This window comes from Bipolaris oryzae (assembly GCF_000523455.1).
Source record: "Bipolaris oryzae ATCC 44560 unplaced genomic scaffold scaffold_298, whole genome shotgun sequence".
NCBI classification, from domain to species: Eukaryota; Fungi; Ascomycota; class Dothideomycetes; order Pleosporales; family Pleosporaceae; genus Bipolaris; species Bipolaris oryzae.
Genome location: NW_006911574.1, coordinates 729 through 16,865, shown reverse-complemented (window position 1 = coordinate 16,865; position 16,137 = coordinate 729). Strand labels below are relative to the sequence as shown.

Here is a 16,137-nt window from a genome sequence, read left to right as displayed (position 1 = left end):
AGCCGTATCTGGTGATAAGCGAGTCTTTGGCAAACAATCTCCAGCTTGCCGCATGCGATTCCCCAAGGATTCAGGCCTCATGGAAGAGCTTCGGATCAAGCCTGACAGAATGCATATGCGACGAACGCTTGTTCTCGATGAAAGCTTCGACCAGATCGTTCACGAATGCAAATGGCATTTGGGGCAGAACAGTGATCCAACTCTTGTCTGCATGTTTTCGCCACATGTTGATCATTAAGCGGCGAGCTTGTGAGTGTTCAGGGGTGCCCGTGTATATAATAGTAACTGTACCGACACATGGCTCCCAACAGTTGCCAGTGTGGCTGATGAGTCTCGCCTCGACGAGAGCATCCACAACAGCGTTCTTGAATCCATTGTCCATGAGTCTTTCGCCCATTGCGTAGCAATTGCTAAGGAGGTGGTACTCGGTGTCCACGCTTCCTTCCATGTTTGAGTCTGATTCTAGGTCTTGGCTGATCATGGTGGGGAGAGTCTTGTCATATAGCCAATGCAGGTAGACCTTGAAACAAGCGGAGTTCTCATCAGCAAGATCAATGACGCGACGCGAGCGGAACGACTGGCACGATACTTTCTCAAGGGCTTTTTCGAAGAATTTTGAGCTTTTGCGGAGCCTAGCCGAGTGCACCATATATTGATCTGGGGTGGTACCAACATGGATGGTGACGCTGTCGGACATGTGATCGGCTGGTGACGGCGAAGGTTGAGCAAGAATTGGAGGAAATCAATGCAGGAATGAGCCAAGACCGGGTCCAGGGAAAGTGAGGGAAAGTGAGGGTAAGGGTAAAGGTAAGGGTAAAGGCAAACGGGAAAGAGATGGAGACCAACTTTGGCCTTGACTGTAGCCAGGCCAGCACCTCTTCCGTCTCTTATATTGTTGCACAGTATGGTAATACAGTCACTGCTTGTTTCCTTCATGACCATCGAATCTTGTTCTTCCACTGGTCGACCTTGGACTGCCACCACGTCTTGTTGGGGGCACGGTCGATTTCTTCCATCAACTTTGTGTAGTGGTCGGGGGCGGACGTGGGCTTGAACATGGCTGGCGACAGGGCATACTTTGTGGCGTATCTGTTCTCGAGCAACGAGTAGAGGGCGTTTACTTGGGCCTGCTCGAGTTTGGGGTTTGGTGGGGGTGAAGGAGTGGCTGGAGCTGTGGCTGAGACTACTGGCGATTGTGGCTTGGGGGCGTCATCAGAGGGAGGAGTGATGGGCTGCACACCGAAAGGCTGGCCGTGGTGCTCGATTGCGCGGGTGAAGGGCAAGTTTGGGCGCAGGGCATCCTTTGGCCAGAGAGTGAGGAGGCGCGTGTATTGCTTTGCTATCTTGAAATGAAATGATGAGCTGTGGGCACGTGACGGCGTTAGGAGGAAGTTTACTTACTGTTGTTGTCATGGTTGTGTGCGTGTGTGTGTGTCAGTGGGGGGGGAGAGAGACGGAAAGAGATGGAGAGATGGAAAGATGCAGTGCAGTAGCAGTGCAGTCAGGGTGTAGTGTAGTGTAGTGTAGCGTAATGCAGTACTAGTAGTATGTGTGTATGTCGGGGTGGGTGAATGTCAAAGAAGACCAAAGACCATGGCCAAGAGTGCAAATCTTGCCATCGATGATGCTTTCTCTCGCTCTAGCACACGCACAAGCAGCCGGGGTCGGGAGCAGCGGGTCTGTGCAGACAGAGAGGGGGGAGCGTGGCGCAGCACCCGCACTTCCATGGCCCAGAAGAGACAAGGCAGGGCGCGGTGCATTTGAAACGCCGCCTCTCACTCTACTGCTGCGCTTGCCGCCTGACACGCCTCTGCTTTGCTTTGCTCTGCTCTGCTTTGCTTTGCCGCCCTCCGTCTACACTACTCTCCACGTTCGCTGCTCGCTTCTCTCATCCTCCTCCCCTTCTTCCTCCACCTGCGCCTGCCGACTCTCAATACCAGAACTGCCCCCTACGCCTCCTCATCGCTGCATCCGACCCTGCGCCACCGTGTCTGCCTGCTGCACACCATGCCCAGCCAGCGCTACGAAAGGGTATGCTCCCCTGCCTCAGGTCGTGGGGAATGCATCGTGCCACTGCGCGAACCCCCCCCCCGGCTTGTTGCTCTCACGACACCCAAACTAACACAGGCCTCAGGTAGCCGCCCAGGACGAAGACGACTCTCACGCATCGTCGACATCGGCTCAGCAGTGGCCCCCGGCCTCGCCACCACCCTCCTTTCACTCGCGCGCATCATCCCCCAATGGAACCTCACGACGCCTCTTAGCACAGGACCCGGCACCCACTGATGAAGATCGCACTCTCGCAGATACGTTTGACTCCGACTCAGACGACGACGACGATGACAATGGCGACGATCGACAGCGCTTGATGCGGGGAAACCCCCGAAGCGAGGACGAGCCTCCGGCCCCCGGCATTCAAAGACGGGTCACCGAACTGCCAGTTTTCAACACACAGGCTCCTACCAGTGGCCGCGTCTACGGCGGTGGCAATGGCGGCGTGTGGGCAAATCTCAGTGCAAAGCCAACTCGGGGTGAGGATGCCGAGGAGAAGCCTCCGGTACGTCTTGTGTATCACCATCCTCAATCTGTGCATTCCCCACTAACACTACTCCAGACATATGAACAAGCCGCCGCAGATGCAACACCGCCATACTGGGAAACAACCATCCTTGCCCCCGGCACTTTTGGCGACGAAGTCTTTGTCGAGGGCCTTCCCGTCGGCTCCCTCTTCAGTTTCCTCTGGAATGCCATGATTTCCATGTCCTTTCAACTCGTCGGTTTCCTGCTTACCTACCTGCTTCACACCACCCACGCTGCAAAGAATGGTTCCCGTGCTGGTCTTGGCATCACGCTTGTGCAGTTTGGCTTCGGTTTCCGCTCTGCAGTCCTCAACCCCAGCAACGGCAGCAACGACAACCCAGGCCAAGGCTTCAATGGCGGCGTCCCAAGCGATCCAAACTCGCACGACTTTGACCCAGACAAGGTCAGTACCGGCAGCTCTGGCGGTGACTCGACACCTACTTCGAGTGCCATCACCGGCAGCGATTGGGTAGCCTATGGCCTCATGATTGTTGGCTGGTTCATCTTGATCAAGAGTGTGTCAGACTTCATTCGTGCCAGGCGGCACGAACAGCTGGTTCTCCAGTCTCCAGATCGTGGCTTGGGTGTTGCCGTAGTTGCCGAGGGTGAAAGTCCAGAGCGCAGTGTATAGACCTTTTTTCGCGCTCTCCTTTTTTTATTGTCCATCCGTATGATATATAGCCTCTGATTGGCAAACAATTTTTCCTTTATTATCTTGTCACGCCCTCTCAGAGTCTTTCTCACCCTCTCACACACACATACATACACAGCGTATTCCCTAGTTTGCATCTTGAATCGGAGTTTTGATATTTCTAGGGTAAGGGTCAATAGGAGGCAAAGACACATCATGTCCTTGTACATCAGCCAATGCTGTTCTGTCTGTAGCACGCATCAACTACAATCTTGTTTTTTTCCACCCCTTTCAACCTTAGATTTGCCATTTGAGTTTGTTTAGGCCGGTGGTCAGTTAGATGAAGCGAATGATGGTAAGCACGGAGTGATGCTGACGATAATGATATCCTTGAAACTGTATACCAAAAAAAAGTTCTATTACTGTTGCTGACAGTCGAAATGGTAAGACAAAAAAGGGGGGTATCTTGATGCAAGAATGGGAAATCAAAAGCCCAAAATGGGAAAAGAAGAATGATACCGCCCAAGGCCCCGAAACGCTGTTTGTGAAACACTGCACCCTGCAACCTATGTTGCTTGACGACCCAGTGAATAAGTCACATGTTAGTTTTCTTCTTTCTCCTCACATGACATTGCATTTTTCGTTGGCATACACCTCGCCATACTGATCCACACCGGCCATCTTTTCATTGTACCGCTGCTTGTCCTTGACTTCTTCGGGGAACCATCTCTTTAGAAATGCCGCCTTTTCTGTATCCAGGTTATCTATGGGGGGTAATGACTTGGTTAGCTTTTGATACAAACAAAAGGAAAGGAGAAAACAACAACAACAACAAAAAACAACAAAACGCACCAGAATTGGCATCAAATATCGTCTTTTGCCGGCAAAACGGACAGTTGTACTGCTTATTGTTCTGCATGACTATCAAGCACCGGATGCAAAATGTATGGTTGCAGCTCAGCTTGACGGGCCGCCATTGAATCTCCATGCACATGGGGCACGAGTAGTCGTCGATTTGCGGCACGTGCGACAGAATCTGCGTGTTGACCTCTGCGCATACCGCCTTGGCGAGGTGCTCCGAAAACTCTGGATACTCGACTTGACGCGGAAACGTAGATTTTACCCCCAGCGCTGTACGCTTGTCGAACTCTGCAAAATAAAAATAAAAACATTGGTTAGTAACTGTGGTGCTATGATTCGAGACAGGCGCTTCTCAAACCAGGAAGGACAGACAAGGGGAGAATGGCGTACTTTTCAAAATCTTCAGCATGGCATTATGGTTGATCTCGCCGAATCGCAGGCCCTGCAGAATTTCGCGGTTGATATGCATAAAGGTATTGAGAGCGGTCAAGTTCTCCTTCTTCTTCAATTGCTCGACGAGACCGGCCTTGGCAATCTTGTTGGAAAAGATGGCGAGCCGTGCCATTGCTTTTTCCGAATCATGCGACTTGTGATCGAGCTCCGTTGTTCCAAAGAAGATGCCCTCTTCGACATAAATCTGGAAGATTTTGCGCCAGGTGGTGAGCATCTTCCTGGTCGTTCGGCGGTCGGGGTCTGTCAACTTGGCAACCTGCTTGCCGAGAGCTTCAATCTGGACATTCATTCTCTTCTGCTCTCGCTCCTGCAGCTTCTCGAGCCCAGAGACCTCGCTGGTGAGACGAGTGAAGAATTCCGTGTCGGAGGTGATTGGCACTAGGACGGTGCGACAGCCCGGCCGATTGCCAGGCGCATTTGCAGCCGTGGGGGATTCGGGCGTGTCTGCAGAGTCATCGAGCACGCGCATGTCCGACATGCCCGTCTCAACGGCCAGCAGATGCAGCTTGTTCCTCGTGTCATTGTCAAGTTTGGCGCCCATGACCTCTCCACTCGTCTCGTCGACATAGAAGAGGAGCTTTGGGTGAAAGGCCCTTGGCGACTGCGAGGCGTCGTCGTCATCATCATGGGAGCCGTGGGGATTGAGAATGTACTCAAAGGGCCGTTCCTGGTTGTCATGGTGCTCGGTCGAGGCATTGTAGTCCTCGACATGCTTGAGCAGCTTGGACAGGGTGGGCGGGTCTAGGCCGACCTGGCGCAGCTCGTCGGTCAGCCTCTTGATGCATTTCTTGAGCTGCGAGTATGAGATAGCCGAGTCGACCCAGTCGGGCGGGAATCCTTCGTCGCGCAGGGTCTGCTTGAAGACATGGCCGAACTTCATGGCTGCCCAGCTATTACTATATGTAGGTAGTATGCGTGCACTAGGGGTGCTGGAGCCGGTGGGCAGGCAGCGTCGACAGGGCTGGCCGGCCAGAGGAGGCGGACGGCGCACGTGGGGAGGATGAGTGGTTCAGAGGCCGGGCGGGGTCCCTGGCGCACCAAAGCAGAAGGAAAGAAGGAAAAAACGCTCCCAAGGCCCTGATGCAGTTCCGTGGGCCGCGTGGCTGGGGCGTGGCTGTGATCGCCGGCCTGGATGTGGCTCACTATGTAGTATGCGGTAAGGAGTGTCCTGTGTCGTTGTGGCAGTGGGTAGTAAGGAGTGAGTACGTGAGTACGTGAGTACGTGAGTAGAGTACGAGGCTCCCTGGTGCGGCCGACGGTAAGCACCAGAGGAAATCAAAAGAGAGAATATGGCGCCGACAAGTGAGCGATCAACGACGGTGCAGCCAGCTCTAGCAACAACGGACTTTTGTTCCGCTTGCCATGCACACTGACAGTGCTTCTTCCTTCCAACACGTGGGAGCGCAGCGTCCTTAAAAACGAAGCGAAAAAAAAAATAAACGAAAACGCATACTTTTTTGCACCGGTCGCCGGTCGCCTGCCGCCTCGCCTGACGTGCGGCGGCTTGTTGATGTAGCGCCGCCTCGTTCGCTCCTGGTCACTTCTGCGTACAACTTTTTCGCCTGCGCCACCGCCCACGAATCAGCTGCCACCCGCCGCACAGTCATGGCCGAGTCTCGGTCATGACGCAACTCTGCCTCTTAACGACTCATCCATGCACATGTGCGACAAACCCACACTTGACATGCCTTGGGCGCATCCCAGCTGATAAGACGCCCGTCAAGGAAGCCCAGGGAAGCTCAATCGGCAGCCATAGTGTTGCAAGGGCGCTTCGTCAGGTTCCGGAGAGATATACATACATGCATACATAGACCCACCCAGACTAGTAGACAATCTCGACCACGGCAACACCGAGTCGAGCCAGAGAGAATACCAACACGACAAACACTCATTTAGACGCTCAGCATGGGCGCATCGCAGTCGTCTCAAGGCGAAGAGACGTCCGCAGGTGGCCAGGTCAAGACGAGCTACTATGAATTGCTAGGAGTGGAGCGCAATGCCACCCAAGACGAGTGCGTCGCCATGGCCTCGTCAATCCTTCACTACTGATTCCTCACAGGCTCAAGAAAGCATACCGCAAGAAAGCTCTCCAACTCCATCCCGACCGCAACTATGGCGATGTCGAACGCACTACCGCTCTCTTCGCCGAGGTGCGAGCCGCTTACGAAGTCCTATCAGACGATCAGGAGCGCGCATGGTACGACGCCCACGAGGCGAGTATTTTGAGAGGGGGCACTGGAGAGGAAGATGCTGGTGAGCATTACCAGGGCAACATGCGTGTTACCACAGCAGATGACCTGGCGCGGATGATGGGCAAGTTCAGAGGAAATGTAGATTTTTCCGACTTACCCAATGGCTTCTTTGGCTTTGTCAGAGAGACATTTGAGCAGCTCGCTCACGAGGAAGAATACGCAGCAGACTATGAAGACATCAACATACCAAACTACCCCTCGTTTGGCCATAAAGAAGACACCTACGACGGTGTCGTGCGCGACTTCTATGCCGCCTGGAATGGATTCGCCACAGCCAAGAACTTTGCATGGTTGGACATGTACCAACTGTCTCATGCCCCCGATCGCCGCACGCGCAGACTGATGGAGAAGGAAAATCAAAAGCTTCGCGACGACGGTAGACGGGAGTTCAACGATGCTGTCAGGACGCTGGTTGCCTTTGTACGCAAGCGAGATCCACGCTTCACACCCAACAGTCAGACGGACGAGGACAAGGCCAAGGCGCAACGGGACGCGCGCAAGGCCCAGGCTGCACGAGCAAGGGCTGCACAGATTGCCAAGATGGAAGAAGAGGTGCAGGCAGTTCCAGAGTGGGCTACAGCACGTCCGGATGATGAGCTGGACGAGGAGAGCGAAGAGGAAATCGAAGAGGAGCACTATGAGTGCGTGGCCTGCAATAAGACTTTCAAGAGTGAGCGACAGTACGATGCGCACGAAAAGAGCAAGAAGCATCAAAAGTCCATACAAGCGCTGAAGAAGAAGATGCAAAAGGACAATGCAAATCTCGACTTGGGCCAGGATGCTTTGGTAGAGAATGTTGTGACACTAGCAGAAGGGCACATTGAAGCAGATGCCACTACCACCGAAATGAACGGCTCGGATGGGTTCCTTGAAGATGTTACAGAAAAAACGGGCAAACTTGGACTAGGAGATAATGACACGGACGAGGAAGAGCCCCAGTTGATGGGAGATGTGTCTGACAACAAAGCCACCGAGCCACACACCACCTCTGGACCAACATTGGCAGACGGTGACGACGACGACGATAACGATGATGATGATGATGGTGATGGTGATGATGACGAAGACGACGAATATGCCTCACGGTCGGAAATTGAAGCTCGTCTGGCAGGTTTCAGTAGCAAAGAGTCATCTAATCCCAAACCCATTGAGGAGCTTGAGACCAAGTCGACGGACGGTACACAGCCAGAAGGCGTTGCAGCGACACAGCCCAAAATGGGCAAAGCCGCACAGAAGCGGGCCAAAAAGGCGGCCAAGCAAGCCGAAGCCGAAGCCGATGATAGTGGTGCGAAGATGAAGTGCGCTGGGTGCAAGGCGGGGTTTTCATCCAAAACCCAACTGCATCAACATTTGAAAGAACATCCCGGACATGCCGCGCTCAAGTCTGTAGCTGGCGGGGGCAAAAAAGGGAAGAGGCGGTAGACTACTCATGTGATTGTATGAGCTTTGATGGAAGTATCGAGAGCATATTCTGCATCGGGCACTGTCATTGGTGTGTTATTTGTGTATGGTTTCAGCATAACATAGGCGTTTGATAGAAAAGTTGTTGCTCGGCCTAGTGGGCTTTTGGAAGAGCATGTAAGTCTCGGTCTAGATGCTTTTTTTTGTTTTTGTTTTGAGAGGTGCCTACATCTTGACATAGGGATGATGTAGTGTTGATTTGCTTCTTACGTTTGTTTTGCAAGGTAGTTGGTATGTTTTGTTGTCCACGGAGCGTTCCAGATGGGTGGAGCCGTGTTCGAGAGGCTGTTGCGTTGTGCTTGTGCGCTTAGAGCCCTAGTAAGTAGACGTGCAGGCAAGTTTAACGACATTTACTTTTATCAACTGCTCCTTCTGGACGATGCATATCTCCGATCTCTTCTAGACTTTTGAGCTTATATTAATTAGTATATGCTCAGGGAAGCTAGATATGAAGGTATTCCGGGCTAGCTCTCACACGTGGCATTGAGTCGATCCAATGCGCGGTACCTTTTCGGTGGCTTCTGAGTTTCTGGAATGTAACGATACAATTACACAGACAACTTAGCTTGACACAAGGTACCTTGGGCGCCTGTATGCACGTGTATCTCAACAGATAGACTGTAGAAAAGAAACCTGTGTCTTCTGTATTGCTAGCACGGATGAGCCGGCGTTGCGATGAAGCAGATGGCGACTGCGTATGTGTGTACGTAAGAACAAAAAGACCTTCTGCGGAGTCAGCTAGGCGCGTATATGCTCATCGCCCGGGGCAGTCTTGGCAGAGGATAGATACGATCCCCTACTTGCTTGTTGGCTGGCTGAGGATCTCGAGCACAGTGAACATGCCCGCATCTCAACCATACGATTCGGCGTATTCGGTCGTGTGCAGGTCACGGTATTAGGTCCATGGCAGTGACACCATGGCGGATTTGGTGTAGCTAGCGCATCAAGGACTTAGCTGTGTCGGCAGACTGGCCGTGTGTTTGTGGGCACGTGGGTACTTGTAGAGACACACACCTACTTAGAGTAGATCGATAGATACATACATACATAGAAACATACAGAGTATGTGCGTAGTTGTTGGGACGGGTACCATGGCGAGTGGCATGGACATTGGGAACAGCACTCCGGCGAAACAAAGGTGGAGACCTTGGGCAGCCTGATGACGCTAAATGGCGGGCAATGGCAGCAGAAGCCCCCTTTGCAGTGCAGGGGATGAAAGGATTTGTCGCCGGAAGAAGATGAGACTGCAACGGGATCTTCATTACCTGCAGTTGGACCACTTTGCTATACGCGTGCCGTCGCGACAAAAGGAAGCGAACTGCAGCTATCAGGGGACAAGTCGGCTAAGCTCCAGTGCCAAGTCCACCCGCCCCCCCTACACCCCCAGAGTCGTTTCTGGGCATGGCGTTGCTTGGTGTGAATTTGCCGAACGCGCCTGGACTGGTCTCTCCTCGCTCACCCGCACACGACGGCTGGCTGGCGGCTTGGAAGGGGGGGAGAGAAAAAAGAGGCTTGCATTTGCAAGCAACGGCCTGAGAGCCGCCCAAGAAGCCAAAAGTCGCCATCGACTCGGGCGCATGGGCGTCACACCTCATCCGCTAGCTGCAATCAGCCCTAGCTTCGCCCAACACGTGCTAGCGCCAGGGTCCCGAAGACGCCGTAGCCCCTGAGCGCTCCCTGCGAGTCACTTGTATCCACCACCTTCTGTCACCTCCACATCCGGCTGATCGTATTCCAAACCATGCGCTTATCATGTCCACCTCTCTCGGCCCTCTCATAGGCCTTGCTCCTCGAACCGTCGCCTTCCACTTGCCCCCTCCGTCATGGCGCTAGCGTAGCCCAGGGGTTCCCAAGCACACGCCCGGCACCGCATATGGCTAGCTGTTGCTCGAGTGCCTTTCTCCCACCCAAGCCGCTCGTATCTCCGGCCCACTATCTCTAGACGCTTTTCGCTTGCATCTCTTGTCCAGCTCTTGAACTCTCTTGTCCCGCTCAGCCCGCTCCTCCTCGTGCCTCACCTCGTTTCCTTTCCCATTCTCACTTTGTTCTCTGGTCGCTTGTTTTTCCTCACCGTTATGCCATCATGATCCCCAAGGGCTACCGACTATCCTTTCCCCACCTCGTCTTTTACGTTTCCACCTTCATAATCACCACCCAGCTTTATTTCATATGGGGCCAGTCCAAACTCAATTACATCGACTTTGCCCATAGGCGCATATTAGGCGACTGGACTTTTGATGCTGATGTCCACGCCAATGTCCACACCCTTAGCCAGGACCAATGCGATTCCGCCTTCCCAAAGCTCTATCACAGCCTTGACGAGTCCGTCCGCTTGCGGCAGGGGAGAAAGGTTCACGCCCAAGATATTGAAATTGAAGAAGGAAGATGCATGCTGAGAGTGCTCATCTACGAGGGAGAGGTATGTTGATGTTGGCCGGTTTCTAGGCTGCATGCGTGCTCACACCTGGCTCAGCTCTTCGTTGTCGATGCCGGAATGCCGGAAAAATGCTATGTTACCAATGGGAATGAGAGGGAACGGATTCTTGGAACTCTGGCCCAGATTGACCGTGCCGTCACTTCCGCGTCTACTTCTGATCCTGCAGTCCCAAACATTGAATTCTCACTTTCGCTTGATGACCTTCCACGCCGGTCTCGGAAGGACGGAACTTTCTTCGGCTACACGCGAAAAGACACACCAGAATACAGAGACATCTGGATGATGCCAAACTATGCCTACTGGGCTTGGAACTACACCCATGCTCCCAGCTGGAACAGCATTAGGAAGGAGATTGAGCAAAAGGAGAAGGACCTGCCCTGGCACAAAAAGGACCCCAGGGTCGTCTGGCGAGGCAAGGTCAAGATGGCAAAGCTAAGAAAGGAATTAGTCAAAGTTAGTGAAGGAAAGGATTGGAGCGATATCAAGCCAGTTGTCATCAATAACGCCAGCGATCCTCATACAAAGGACGTGATGAACTTGAGAGATTTCTGCGGGTATGTTTCCTTGCTCTCAAAAAGAAACCTGGGCTTCCATACTGATTTTTCTTTTCCTCAGCTACAAGTACACGGTCCAAACCGAAGGAACCTCCTACTCCGGCCGCCTCAAGTATCTCCAGCTCTGCCGTTCAGCCATGATCACACATCCCTTGGAATGGCAAGAGTTTCACACGCACCTAATGCGCCTCGCTGGTCCCGAGGTGAATTACATTGAAGCATCTGAGAACTTCGGTAATCTCGAGTCTGCCATGGAATACTACCGTGAACATGACCACGAGGCAGAGCAGATTGCAAAGAATAGTTATGAGACCTTTACCCGAAGGTATCTTACACCAGCAGCAGTGACATGCTACTGGCGACGATTGTTCTGGTCTTGGTCGAGTGTGCAGGGATTCGACCCACTCTTGTACATCCCTGACAAAGACGGCAAGATGGCCATGAGAGGTACACCTTGGACGGCGTTTGCTGCCAACTGGCCCAAGGACCCCGCAGCTATTCCTTGAGCATTGGTGGGTGGGGGGGGGGGGGTCTACCAAGGATTCGGCTGCATGGAGGTGAATTTGCATGAGCATCAGCATCAGCATTGGAGTACCAGGTTTTTCCATTTCGTACGATACCCGCATTTACGCGCCAGGACATTAGACACGTATTAATATTGTTGCACACATTTTGATTGGTTGCCTCGCGTTTTCCCGTCTCTCCATCCTCGGCTATCGAACAAGGTTTTCTAGGTCGACAGTTTGCGGGCAATGCTAATTTTGCGGACGCAGGTCCTGCAGCAAGCAATCTATCTATATTGACGGGGCCTAGCCGCCACTAACTACTGCTGACGCTACAACATACTGACCAACAATAGTAGCGATACAGCTGCGGTGTCAGCTGCTACTGTGTTTTTTTCTGAGGAAGGATTGGAGTTGCGGAGGACTCGAAAGCGCCATTGCGTTCCTTTAATATAGAAACCAATAATCAGCATCCCAAACAAGACTTTCTGTTATCCGCTAAATTTGCATTACGAGAGACTTCGTCAAAGACTCCCAACAAAATCCACAAAGAATTTGAATTAATATGACCTCCAGTCCATGGCACGATACTCAGAATAATCAGCATTGATTTCTATCCTATGCGTCATGTTGCTCCCTTCCGTCTTTACCTTGTTTCAGCTCTCCACAGCTTTACCAAGACTACAGCCACGGGTCTCGCAATACCTGGTTGTTCTCGATACTGGCGTGGGGCATCGCAGCACGCCTATCCCTAGATGGCCGACTTCTCTTCGCCGTATCAACACTGACGGTTCCAACGCGGCTAACCTTACACAATTCGGCGTAGTTGTGTCTGATCCCAACACACTCGAACAACCGATACTTGCCTATGCCCTCACATACTCGCCGTCAACTTCCTCCCTCTTCTCCGCCACAGGTCGGGGCGTAGTGCGAACCAACATAGAAGGTGGGAACCTAGAGTACATCTTGAACAAAGAGAGCGACCCATCGAGTCAGGTTGTCAGCATCACAGCAGCTGAGCAATCTCAGAAGCTTTACTACGGCGATTCCAACACAGGCCTAATCTACTCCTCAAACTACAATGGCAGTAACGTTGCCGTGTTCCGTAACGTATCTCAAGGCCTCACCTTTCTCTCTGAGGACTACAGCTATGCCAATACACACGCCGGTGGCATTGTTGTTGACGAAGCACGGGGCTGGCTCTACTGGAGCTCAGTAAGTGACGGAAGCATCCGGCGCGTCCTTCTCAGCGGTGAGGGGCAGGAGCAAGTTATAGTTACTGGACTCGACAAACCAGGACAGCTACGCATCGCCGGTACCTCCTTGTACTTTGCCGAGCGTGGCTCATGGAGCTCCTCGCCCACAGCTATCAAGTACCTTGGCCGCATGATTGATGAACTTCCTGCATCGCCAACGTCCCCTAACCTAGCCGTACCAACGCGTACTCTCATTTCCTCTACGCAGTCGTCGCTATTTACCGAAATCGACTATACGGGCGAGAAGCAGACGCTGGGAATTGAGAGCTTTGTTGTCTACAGGAATGGTGTGGAACAGATTGTGTACTTTGCTGTTAATAGTGCGGGTAGGACGTCGTTCGGTAAGATAGTAGAGACAGTGTGGAGAGGGAGTGGGGATAGTAGAGGCCCCGTCTTTAAAGTCTTGAATGCAGAGACAAAAGACGTTGGAATACCCGTTGGTTTAGAGCATATTCTATAGTACATAATAGAGACAGAGATTCTCTCTTTTCATTTAAGTCCCTTAAAATGATTAAATCTCTTTTCTTAAATTTTCATTTCCACCTTTTCTATAGTTAACAAAATTAAACTTTCTTAAAAAATATAATATTAGAAAATAAAATATAAAAGTAATTATTAGTTTATTTCTCCTATCTATGTGGGATATCGTATGTTATAACTAAGCGGCCTGGGCTAGTAAATAGGTAGAGTCTACTTAGAGGTTTAGTCTAGGCTAGGTTAGCGTGGTAAATAGTGGGTACGGTGGTAAATGGGTAGAGGTAGGTGTTGGGTTAGGTTGCCAAGAGTAGGCTGGCAAACGGGTACCTCCCACTATAGCGTTATATAGAGGTTAGGTTATAGTTATATAAGCTATAGGTATAAATTATTATTAAGTTATATAGACCTTAGATAAGATTAGAGTTAAATTAGATTAGTTTAGATTATAGTTATATTAGTTTACTAAGTCTTTAAATAGAGATTATAGTTAGGCTATATAAGCCTTAGAAAGAAGTTATAGTTAAGTTATATAGATCTTATATAGAGGTTTAGTTATAAATATTTAATTAGCTATATAAGTTAGAAATTTATTTATCTTTATATAATTTAACTCTTAATAGAAAAGTTTAAAGTAAAAAGATGTATTATATTTTTAAATTATAGTTATATAATAAATTAGAGTACTACTAAGTTAGTAAAGCTAAATCTAAGTCTTCTAAATAGTTTTATATAATATTTTCTAGAATCTTAATATTCTTACTTAATATATTTTTTATATTAGCTAAAAGAGTAAAAAGATTAGATATCTTATCTAATAGTATCTTATCTAAATTCGTAGTTTAAGTAGACTAATTTAGTTCTAAAGTACTAGTATACTTTAAAACTATTATTAACTAAATTATTTAAGTACTAAAATAATAACTTTAGTCTCTAATTATATTCTTTATATTATTAAAAACTTACTTTATACTAACTTAAGTAATGAGTAGAATTAAAATATTCTTAGTAATCTTAGCTAAGTAAAAATAAGTTAATTAGTTTACTCTTTACTAATCTAGGAGGTTAAAATCTTTATTCTTTTATTTATATAGAGTATTTAGATATAGTTTACTCTTTCAATAGATAAACTCTTTCTTTTTATTTAAATCTTAAGTAAGAGAGTTTTAGCTAAAGCTAAATAAGTTACTAAATAGTAATAAAATTATAAAAGGTTTATAGAACTACTATAAGCTATATAATTTTTAAGTAAAAGATGTTATATTTAACTATTAACGTTTAAATTTATTATAGTAGCTAAGTGTTACAAGTAACAGTAGGTGGGATCCTCTCCCTGGGTCTGACAAAGAGTAGTTGGGAGGCCACTCGGGATTCCAACGAACAGGATGACTATCGCGGGGCTTGGAGTCACGTGACGTGCCATCCCGCCAAGACTGAACATCCCGCCAAGGATGGGATGGCAGAGAGTTTTGGGATGGCATGCCATCCTAGACATCCCGCCAAGATATGGAAGGATAGGATGGATGGGATAGCAGGACCAGAGGTAATAAGGATATAAGGATAAATGGATTTCATTATTACTCTTATTATAGTTAACTTAAATTATACTTTCTTACTAGCTATTTTACTTAAGAAGATTACTATATATTAGTCTATTAAATATATTAGTAGTTATTAAGCCTTTATTACCTTCTATATAAGTACGCTACTCTACTATATTATTAGATAACTCTTATAGAGCTCTTCACACTATCTTACTCGCTCTAACCCGGATTGAGCTTAGAGAAGTATTAGCACCTAACCCCGTGTAACACTAAGATAGTTAAGAAACTATTCTTAGTAAATAAACTTATGATTCTAACTCTATATATTATCTTAACTAGTCTATTAGTATCTAACTAAAATAAAAAATAATAATAAAAGTACTTTATATACTATAAGCTTTTACGTTAAATTAAAAATATATCTTAATTCATAATTAGACTTTAAGTACTATTTACTTGGCTTTTTTTACCCTTTTTTTACTATATTATCACTAATTACTAGCTAGTTGATATTTTTGTTATTTTCTATATAATTACTAAGATTATTTATGTTTTAATCTAGAAAATTGAAAAGTCTATTGTATATTGACTAGATAAATTATATTTATAATTTTTTCTTACTAAGATAATGAGTTATAGTTTAAAATTAATATAATATTTAGGTAAATATTTTAAGATAATACTATTTAGCTGAGCTAAGATAGAGTTATTTAAAATCTTAAAATACTATTTATATTATATTTAGATTACTTTAAAGAGAGACTAGTTTTTAGAAAGTGATTTCTTATTTTAGCTAATTATTAATTTATAATTAAAGCTTAATTAAATACTTATATATATTAAAGATAGAGTTCTATTTAGTCTTTTTATATTAAATAATTAATAGATATTTCTTTAGTAAAAAATAGAATTAACTAGTAAGAAATTACTCAAAAAACTATTGAGATAAACTTAGAATAAAATAAATTACTTATAGCTATTTTAGAAATGATATATAATTATAAACTATAATAATAAATGAATATCTTTTAAAGTAGATCTAGTATAGAGATTTACTAAGAAATATTTTAAAGAAAGTATCTTTATAATAGTCTTTTATTATTATTATTAGTAATTAATAATTTTAAGATC

At 47.9% G+C, this 16,137-nt stretch overlaps 8 protein-coding genes across 8 annotated transcripts; 4 read left to right on the top strand and 4 right to left on the bottom strand.

Annotated features, from left to right (window-relative positions):
• Window positions 1-223: 223 nt before the first annotated feature.
• COCMIDRAFT_71425 (uncharacterized protein) lies at window positions 224-706 on the bottom strand (the record flags this gene model as incomplete). The annotated part of the gene is made up of 1 exon (XM_007695334.1): window positions 224-706. A coding segment is annotated over one exon (483 nt), but the record flags the coding sequence as incomplete, so codon positions are not given.
• Window positions 707-932: 226 nt separating this feature from the next.
• COCMIDRAFT_10063 (uncharacterized protein) lies at window positions 933-1,413 on the bottom strand (the record flags this gene model as incomplete). The annotated part of the gene is made up of 2 exons (XM_007695333.1): window positions 933-1,343; window positions 1,402-1,413. 2 exons carry the CDS (start codon window positions 1,411-1,413, stop codon window positions 933-935), a joined length of 423 nt encoding a protein of 140 aa, XP_007693523.1.
• Window positions 1,414-2,007: 594 nt separating this feature from the next.
• On the top strand, window positions 2,008-3,211 carry COCMIDRAFT_110039 (uncharacterized protein; the record flags this gene model as incomplete). Its single annotated transcript, XM_007695332.1, has 3 exons — window positions 2,008-2,031; window positions 2,135-2,557; window positions 2,615-3,211. 3 exons carry the CDS (start codon window positions 2,008-2,010, stop codon window positions 3,209-3,211), a joined length of 1,044 nt encoding a protein of 347 aa, XP_007693522.1.
• A 621-nt stretch (window positions 3,212-3,832) lies between these two features.
• COCMIDRAFT_10061 (uncharacterized protein) lies at window positions 3,833-5,405 on the bottom strand (the record flags this gene model as incomplete). Its single annotated transcript, XM_007695331.1, has 3 exons — window positions 3,833-3,975; window positions 4,064-4,360; window positions 4,463-5,405. The coding sequence occupies 3 exons, from the start codon at window positions 5,403-5,405 to the stop codon at window positions 3,833-3,835; spliced, it is 1,383 nt and encodes a 460-aa protein (XP_007693521.1).
• Window positions 5,406-6,430: 1,025 nt separating this feature from the next.
• COCMIDRAFT_10060 (uncharacterized protein) lies at window positions 6,431-8,199 on the top strand (the record flags this gene model as incomplete). The annotated part of the gene is made up of 2 exons (XM_007695330.1): window positions 6,431-6,537; window positions 6,585-8,199. The coding sequence occupies 2 exons, from the start codon at window positions 6,431-6,433 to the stop codon at window positions 8,197-8,199; spliced, it is 1,722 nt and encodes a 573-aa protein (XP_007693520.1).
• A 2,122-nt stretch (window positions 8,200-10,321) lies between these two features.
• On the top strand, window positions 10,322-11,735 carry COCMIDRAFT_110047 (uncharacterized protein; the record flags this gene model as incomplete). The annotated part of the gene is made up of 3 exons (XM_007695329.1): window positions 10,322-10,657; window positions 10,712-11,229; window positions 11,291-11,735. 3 exons carry the CDS (start codon window positions 10,322-10,324, stop codon window positions 11,733-11,735), a joined length of 1,299 nt encoding a protein of 432 aa, XP_007693519.1.
• A 624-nt stretch (window positions 11,736-12,359) lies between these two features.
• COCMIDRAFT_41626 (uncharacterized protein) lies at window positions 12,360-13,448 on the top strand (the record flags this gene model as incomplete). The annotated part of the gene is made up of 1 exon (XM_007695328.1): window positions 12,360-13,448. One exon carries the CDS (start codon window positions 12,360-12,362, stop codon window positions 13,446-13,448), a length of 1,089 nt encoding a protein of 362 aa, XP_007693518.1.
• Window positions 13,449-14,733: 1,285 nt separating this feature from the next.
• Window positions 14,734-14,943, bottom strand: COCMIDRAFT_110043 (uncharacterized protein; the record flags this gene model as incomplete). Its single annotated transcript, XM_007695327.1, has 1 exon — window positions 14,734-14,943. One exon carries the CDS (start codon window positions 14,941-14,943, stop codon window positions 14,734-14,736), a length of 210 nt encoding a protein of 69 aa, XP_007693517.1.
• Window positions 14,944-16,137: the final 1,194 nt, after the last annotated feature.